This window comes from Cyprinodon variegatus, unplaced genomic scaffold (assembly GCF_000732505.1).
Source record: "Cyprinodon variegatus isolate N-32 unplaced genomic scaffold, C_variegatus-1.0 Scaffold157, whole genome shotgun sequence".
NCBI classification, from domain to species: domain Eukaryota; kingdom Metazoa; phylum Chordata; class Actinopteri; order Cyprinodontiformes; family Cyprinodontidae; genus Cyprinodon; species Cyprinodon variegatus.
In genome coordinates, this window is record NW_015150610.1 from 323,561 (window position 1) to 332,035 (window position 8,475).

At 35.7% G+C, this 8,475-nt stretch overlaps 1 protein-coding gene across 1 annotated transcript in view; it reads left to right on the forward strand.

Annotated features, from left to right (window-relative positions):
• Positions 1-305: 305 nt before the first annotated feature.
• The window catches only part of vstm4 (V-set and transmembrane domain containing 4), a 17,973-nt gene continuing 9,803 nt past the window's right edge, over positions 306-8,475 (forward strand). Inside the window, exons 1-2 of the mRNA XM_015377611.1 lie at positions 306-549; positions 5,103-5,552. Coding sequence (XP_015233097.1) covers positions 501-549; positions 5,103-5,552 — 499 coding nt within the window. The 5' untranslated portion in view covers positions 306-500. The remainder of the gene's footprint in view (positions 550-5,102; positions 5,553-8,475) is intronic.

The window sequence follows — 8,475 nt, forward strand, 5'->3', positions numbered from 1 at the left end:
AGCCCATGCCACTCTGTCCAGCAGCCGGAGACACAAAGACGTCCCGCTTCTGTGTGTGCATGAAGAGAAAGCTTCAAGAAAAAAGAGTACATGTTGTGCTTAGACAAACAAAAAAAATCTTTTTGAATATGCAAGAGGGGCAAACCCTGGGATAAGATAAATCCGTCACCTATGTGTTTTTGGGTGTTAGGCCGTGATCCAACACCCACTCTCAGGAACACAGGAAATGACATTTCCTACGTTTAGGAGGACACACAGGGAAAGGCAAAGAGAGGTTGACTGAGACATTTAGAGGGGAGAGCGAGGGAGAGAGTGGGAGTTTCTAAGTGGGAACAGAGCTTTTACTGTTTCATATTACAGAGAAAAGAGGAGAAAGAGGAGAAGAGTTAATGGTGGGTAAGGGCTCTGGTGGGTTGTGCAGCCAGCCTCTGTTTTGAATGTAGCTGCTTGTGAAAGTGCAGGGCAGTTGTCTGGGTTTATGGATTCGCAGACTGTGGAAAATGTACTTCTCTATAGTGGTCCTTGTCCTGACTAAGACTCTAGTCACAGGTAAGTTTATTTTGTCTGCAGCAACAAAGCTCAGCGGGAAAGTAAGGTAGGGGGGGTTAAGAGTAGCATTGGTGCACACTGCAACATACAGTATGGATTCAGTTTTAATCTACATTATGAAAATAGAATTTTTATTTAAAGTGCAAGAGTTAAAATCTGCATTTGCTCTGGTTGTTTTGGTTTTATGCATTTAAAGTGAACCATATGTGCTTGTTTTTTTTTGTGTGCTAGACTTGTTGTTCTCCTGATTTATGACATCTGTTCAAACCAATCATCAAATACTTGTATATTTTACAGTCACATAATGTTTTGAACCATATGATTTGACCCTATTTTTAAGTGACCACATACCTAAAGAGCGAAAAATGTCCTGTATAAAAAAGGGATTCCTGATCAGAAAAAAAATTTTTAGTCGTTTTAAAATGTTTGGTCTCTGTGATCTATCAGAACTTTTGAATCTTACAAACAGTCATAAACTTGACAAAAGATGATTTTTAGTTGCTTCAGCATACATTAACCTTTCTATAAACTTTGTTTCTGGTTATGATGATGTATCATGTGATGCTTGACATAACCAGAGACAGACTCCTAAATGACACAACAAGAACAACAAAAAGCAGCAGCAGATGTTGCCAGTTATCCTGCCTTTGTGGATCGGGTTTTACTGCACTGAGGATGAATGTTTCCCACCTGTAGCATTTCTTTGGTCATCCAATCGCTGATTCAAATTCTGTTTTACACACATATGACCCAACTTCCATCAGAAGAAAGAAAAATTATGTAGAGAGAACCATGATAGTAGTGAGGAGAGTATGATTTGTTGATTTCACTCTTGAGCTCTTTTGCTTTTTAGCGGTACAGACGAAATTCCCATCTGGTGATGGAATGAGACATATAAGCAGAAACAGTCATACTTTATGCTGTCAACAGCATAAATCCTACAACCCACTGCTGGGGTGGGTTTATAACTTAGTTTCTGTAAATGCTACAATAAGATGTAAATGACAGGGAATAAATTGGTTTAAAAACAAACTCAGACACATCCATGTAAGACATATTTTCAACTCCAGTAATTTACTAATTGAAATAAAGCAAGAAGAAGTCACGCAAGCTGAGTCATTCTGTGAACATGAGGCTTATCATGGCAGGGCTTGTTTGGTGGATGGTTTCATTAAACAAGGGACACACACGGAAAAACTTTCCATACTGATTTTATTTTCCTTTCTTTTAAACTTGGATCAAATGTGTCAATTATTTTTATATTTATTTCAATGTAACTACGATGTAATTTTTGTAGGGTTTCTTCTTAGGTGATTGCGCTCAAAAGTACTGATTTTTTTGGAGGCAATTTCCCATTTTTTTTGCATTTCTTAGATTTCTTGAACTCTTCTTACACAGATAAAAATAAAGAATAATGGAGGCAAATTGTTACATAATGGATTAGAAAAGACACAATCCCTAAGGAGGTTGATGAAATTAAAATAATCCCTGGACTTTTTATCAGAGGATGTTTCTGGTATATGGAAGCAGAAATATATTCTGGAGGTAACTAAATAGATGAACACTCTCCATGATCAAAATGCAGAGAAAGACATGAAGAACAGTGTTTTTGACCTAAAACAGTATACAAGGATAAAGGATACAGAATGTTATTATCAATGCTTTAGCTCAGAAAAAGGGTTGGTAATCTTCTTAATGTCATACAAATATGCAACAGAAACAATATATAGATCAATCATTTTAAAACAAAGCCAGTTTCAAATCAAATTTATATGAGCCACATTCAAATGGCTCAATTTTTCTTAACTTCAAGCCTCATGGTGTTAACAGTGAAATAAAAATAACATCAAATAAAATATCTTGAAAAGCATGAAAAAGATTTGAATAAGCCCAATATGGTCTCCTATTGTGAATTTTTCTTTTTCTCAGTACTAGGCCTGACCTCAGCAGGCCAAGGCATCTTTAGCCATATTATTTTACCTAGTGCCAATCTTCCCCCTTACACAGGTCCAGAACTGTAAGTGGGATAAGCACAAAAAGGAAAAAAAAAGAAGTCCTAGTTAAGGGGGGGGGGGGGTACCTCCTCTAAACCAGAAAACTAGCCAACGCATGGTCAAGTGATTCATGAAGCGTTCAATAGTTTCAAACATTTCAGCACTGTCATTCAGTTTGAGTGGCTTCTGATGGAGCAGAATGCATAAAAAAAAAAAAAAAAAAAAAAATTTGCAGACATCTGTATGACAATAGTACAATAAGTAATTAATGAAATCGTTGAACCACTGATTCATATCTGTAACCTCTCTTTCCAAATGGGTACATTTCCAAGCAAAATAAAAGCTGCAAAAATCACAATGGTATATAAAACTGGACATTGAAACCTATTTAGAAGTTATAGACCCATTGCTCTACCTTTACAGTTTTCAAATATTTTAGAAAAAACTTTAATTTGCAGACTGGAAAATTCTATTGATAAACTCAAATTACTTTCTGCAAGTCAACATCAATTTAGATTGCAGAAATCCAGAGCTTTGGCAGTCCTGGACTTATTGGAGAAAATGACCAGCCCTAAAAAAGGAATTTGAAAAAACTGAAAAAAATATATATATTAATCAAGAAATTAAAGCATTATGGTGTTGTGGAGACAATGAAGAGCTATTAAAATAGGCAGAATTTTGTAAAAATTGGTAATTATCAATCTTTGTACTTAGACTTTGCTTGTAGTGTCTCCCAGGGGTCAGTATCAAGACGGATCCTTTTAATTCTCCACATGAAGTACATTTTTATGGTTGTTTTGTTTTTTATAGATGATATCAATATTTTTGGAACAGGTGAGAGCTTATCGCACCAGAATAAAGTTAATTAAAACTGATTTGACAAAAAAAAAAAATTGTCCTTGAATCTAGAAAAGAATAAATTTAGTTTATTTTGAAATTTTTACTAAAATATAGATGTGAAACTAAGAAAAGATCAGCTAGAGGCGAATGGAGTAAATTAAATATGTTATCTATGTCATTTTCTAGGTGTGATTATTGATTGCAAGATCTGATGAAAGCCATGCATTAAATATGTTCAGACTAAATTATCTAAAAGTGTTGCAATTTGTAGTAAGGGAAAACTTTTCTGAAACCCATACACCAGGTATGGTAAATTCAGTGTAGAAGTGCAGGGTAACACCTACAGAACCTCACTCAAACTGCTATGCATGCTGCAGACATGAGTCATCAAGATAATTCGTAAGGCTGTCTATCAAGACCACACTAATCTATTATTCATTCAGTACTGATTGCCTAAATTCTGTGGTTCGTCAGAATTTCAGACCTCACAATTAATGTACTGTATAAAGCTAAAAATAAACAGCTGCCAGGCAACATACAAAAACACTTCTGCTGAAAGAGGGAGGTATACAGTAGTTACAGGGTTAATCTATATTTCTAAATATTACATTCTGACAAAAAAAAAATCCCTATCCATGTAGGACTAAAACCAGTCCAGTTATGTGCAAGAAATGCTGACTCAGTGTTCCAGGTGCTCTAATAAAGTTTGGTGATCAACAGTCTGCACTAATGTCTAGTAATACTAGCACTGTGGTTTCTTCCATATTCTGCATTTATACAGATGTTATTGAACACCTTGATAAGGGTAGCCTTTACATCGTGATGAGCATATTAGCCTGTTTGGAGGGCATTGAAGCTGCTAATCATTGCTAGAAAGGTGTTTAGATGTTGAAATACAGGTTTTTGTATAATCTTACTTATGAAGGGGAGGTTTGAGATAGGCATGTAGTTTTGCAGCAGCAGCTTGTTCAAGTTGCTCTTTTTCACAAGGAGTTTGATAATTGCTATTTTTAAGGCCTGTGAGGAAGACTGAGAAAGGGGATATGTTTATTATTTGAGTTTAATCAGATGTGATGGCAGGCAAAGCGCAAGGAAAGCGGTGTGGATAACCTCCAGACAGCATGAGGAGACGCTTGGTGTACTATTTAAATTTTTGTAGTTTATTTTTGTCAAATGTGGATTATTTTTTAAAGATTAGTTCTAGCCGGAGACAACTTTGGTTCTGGACTTGATATGGATGTACTTCTGTGTTTTTTCTGTGAAGAAATTAGAAAATTAATTGCAGTCCCTGGTAGAGTCCCGTTCAGTTTCTACTGTCACAGAAAGGCTATTAACCTGTCCACCGAGAAAGTTACTAATGATCTCAGAGAGAAAAAGAGTCTCTCCTTATAGATGTTATAGTGATGGGAAGATAGACAGCATTAACTAAGGAAACACTGAAAAGGAATATTGTTCTATATTTCCAAACAGAGAAAAAAAAGGGATTTTAGTCTCTTGAGCCTAACAGCAGCTTTGTTACAACCTACAGCCGCAACTACATCAAGAGCTGGTTCCACAAAGTCCTCTCATCTGGATGGAATATACATTCATTGAAGACTTTTCTGATTCATGCTCATTTATATATTTTAACAACAAGGATCTTTTTCATGTTGTACACACTATTGTGCACATTCAAATGAAATGTGTGAATGACTTCTACTCTGTTTTTTTTCCCAACAGAGGTATGTCACGCTCTGAACGTGACAGTCACCCCTAGGCCTTTGGTCTTAGTCGCAGAGAGAGACAATCTGACTTTGTCTTGTCAAGTGTCGGACCGCAAGTGGAATAGCAGTGTCCTCATTATTCGCTGGTTCTTCTCTCCTTTGACTTCTCCAACTCTGCAGCCACCTCCTCTTCCAACCAGTTCTCCCACTGTCCTCTTACCCTCCCAGTTTCTGATTGTGAGGAGAGGCATAAAGAAAATAAACCAGTATGGAAACTACAGCCGTCGCTTCCCCAAGCAGAAATTTCGTTTCATTGACGATGTGGCAGGAAAAGTGTACCAGTTACTCATCGCCAACGTCACAGGAATGGATCAGGGCTTTTATAGCTGTAGAGTTCAGGAGATCCGAAAATACAGGAACACGTGGAGAACCTCCTCCAATGGCACCAGCACCACACAGCTATCAGGTAACTGAACTCTAATGTATTTTTTCCTCTCACTTAAACTTTGTTTGAGAAAAGACCAAAAGAAGGGTGCTGACTATAAGAATAGAATAGAATAGAATAATCAAGAATTTTAATGCTTTTTGTAAATAATGAAATTTCATATATTTTAAAGGCAAGCGAGAAAATGCTGATGTGATAACTGCAATTTCCTCCTTCTAAATGGGCTCTCTCACTCTCTCACATTTTGCTGGAAAGATCCCACCTTACCTATTTACATCTGATCTCCTCTAGCAATATGAAAATCCAAAAAAAAAAGGTAACTTCCATTTAAGCTACAAATTTAGAGGTATATGGCTAATTGAGTATTTCAAAGATATATGGGCATTGCATTTTATGATGTCTCTTCCTCTGTTTATTTAAAAGGGGTTTCCTGACTCTTTCTCTCATGTTAGATGAAGCCAAGTCCTCTAATTGGCTGATTATACTTGTCAGCAGATTTAGCTATTTGCTTTCGTTTAAGTGTAAAAAGGAAATAATTTGGGTCTTTAAATGAAACCCAGGAAACCTTGAAATAAGTTAAGTATCAGTATTGGTAGAGAGATATTCATTTCAATTGAGTTCAGTTTATTTATATAGCGCCAATTCACAACACTTGTCATCTCAAGGCACTTTACAGTTCACAAGATCATCCAGTCAAATTGATTCACATTCCAGATATGTGTTGATAAGCTTTTCTTTGTTATTTTAGATTGTTTCAAATAATTTAAAGAATCACAATTTAATTCATCCATCGATGTTGAGGTTAATTAAGAAAAGTATGAAAATAGAGGATAAGTGTCCTGGAACCTTGAGAGTCATATGATGTCACATTGTCATATGCAGCTCGTTATGTGATAGTTTCCTTATCTTAAGCTCTGTTAAAGTTCTCCCTATTTATGTAAGAAAAATACATGTCACATTGGGATGTTACACCACTATGCACAACAAAATTTGATTAAATCCCTAATGGCCATTATTACTATTTACCTGTAACCAAAAATACCCCAAAGTTCAGCTTTAGTTCAAATAGCATGGTAAAAGATTCCTCATTCCTACATATTATAATAGTAAAAGTGCCCAGCACATCTGGACTTTCTGCTCAAAACAGCTCTTTAACAAGCCGTGAAAAGCAAAGGGGGATTTCTGCTGTAATTATTCTAAAAATGCATTTCAAGGAAAATGACCACAAAATTCACTCTAAGTTCACTCTAAGTTATGATGAAAGTTATGATTCTTACATTATAAAAAGACAAAATCCATGTTTTTATCTAAAGAGCAGGAAATACAACCAAATAGTTTTTTGTTTTGTTTTTTTGTTTGTTTTTTATGTAGAAGCATGAGGGATTAGGTGTACCTATAGTGTATGTCTGAGTGTGACCCCAGTCCTCTGGCATTTCCATCCCATAACAATGATCTCACACAGCCAACAAAATCACTTTGTATGAACATGTGGGGAAAAAAGGTAGAGGTGCTGAGCAGACAGTGTTCTTCAACTCTGTAACAAATTACGTCAGCACTTGGGGTTTACTGTTCTTTCATTCAAGTCACCAGTCTCAGAGAAACATTCCTGGAGAATTAAGTTTCAGCTGATCTAGTGAAGTTCAAGTCTCCTACAAGACTCAATGAAAAACACTGAGGAAATAAAATTATAAGATCCTCTGAAGAACTTACAGGAATGATTTTAAAAAGGGGTAGTTCAATAGATTTAAACTAAGATGATCTTTAGATATTATTTATATGCAGAACATTTATTGAATTTTGTGGCTAATTGAGATGCTGTTTTCTCCCTGTAAGTCAAGTTTTTCACTAAACCCACACAATATACAGCCTTTTCTGAAAGGTTAGCTTTTAAAAGCTTTAATCCAGTTGGTGAGCTTAACTATATGATTTGTACTGCAAGAAAACTACATCTTTATCACATCTGTGTTGGTAAACGTGACCCATTTATACAGTCATGCAGTTTCTGGCAACAGTTCTCATAGTGTTTAAACTTTTTCACATTTTTACCTACAGCTACTAACCTATTGTTTTAATCTTTTAATAGTTTTTTTTTCCCCTGATGGATTAACACACTTTTTTTTTGCTTAACTGTAAAAGTTAAAAGGATTTATATCTGGTTTTGATTTATTTTGACAAAAAATACATTTCATGAAGTGTGGCAGGGAAAATAACTATGGGGTTTGTGGAACCACCGACTAATGCAGTTATAGCTGAAAGCCCTTTTAAAGTATGTCTATCAGTTTTGATCAAGTGATATTTATGCCATTTCTTCTTCTAAGAATAGTTTAGGCTGTCAGATCGGATAATGTCTGTGAAAGGATGTTTTTTTTTAAAGCCTTGGCTCTATTTGTGGAATTATGTTTTGACTTTGACTATTAGGGTTGTTGTCCTGCAAACAAGTGAACCAGTAGGAAGTTGTATAGTCTTTAGCAGCTTTTCTTCCAGAACAGCCCTTTATTTAGCTCTATGCGTTTTCCCAATTGCTTTGACCAGCTTAGTTTCCCTGCTGAAGAGCAGAATCCCCAGCCGGATGCTCTTAACGCATTTCACTGTCAGTATGGTGTGTTGAAGATGATGTGCAGTGTTAGATTTGCAAAAGACAAAGGATATTGCTTTTCTGTGTATGACTGTTGCCACTTTAAACCTGGGTAATTTTAGAGGTCCTTAATAATAGGATGAGTCTTGTAGAGTGCAAGATCAGTTTACCAACCTGAGCTGTGGGTATCTCAGAATAAGGTTACCAGATTTCTGAAATCCAATTTGGGGACATTTCCAGCTCACAGATGAAAAGAAATACATATTATCAAAATTAAAATAGGAAACGGGCAAAAGGATACTTTCACCTATTTATTAATATTTAAATAACAAGAATTGAAGTGTAAAATTATTATCTGTCTAGCTTCTT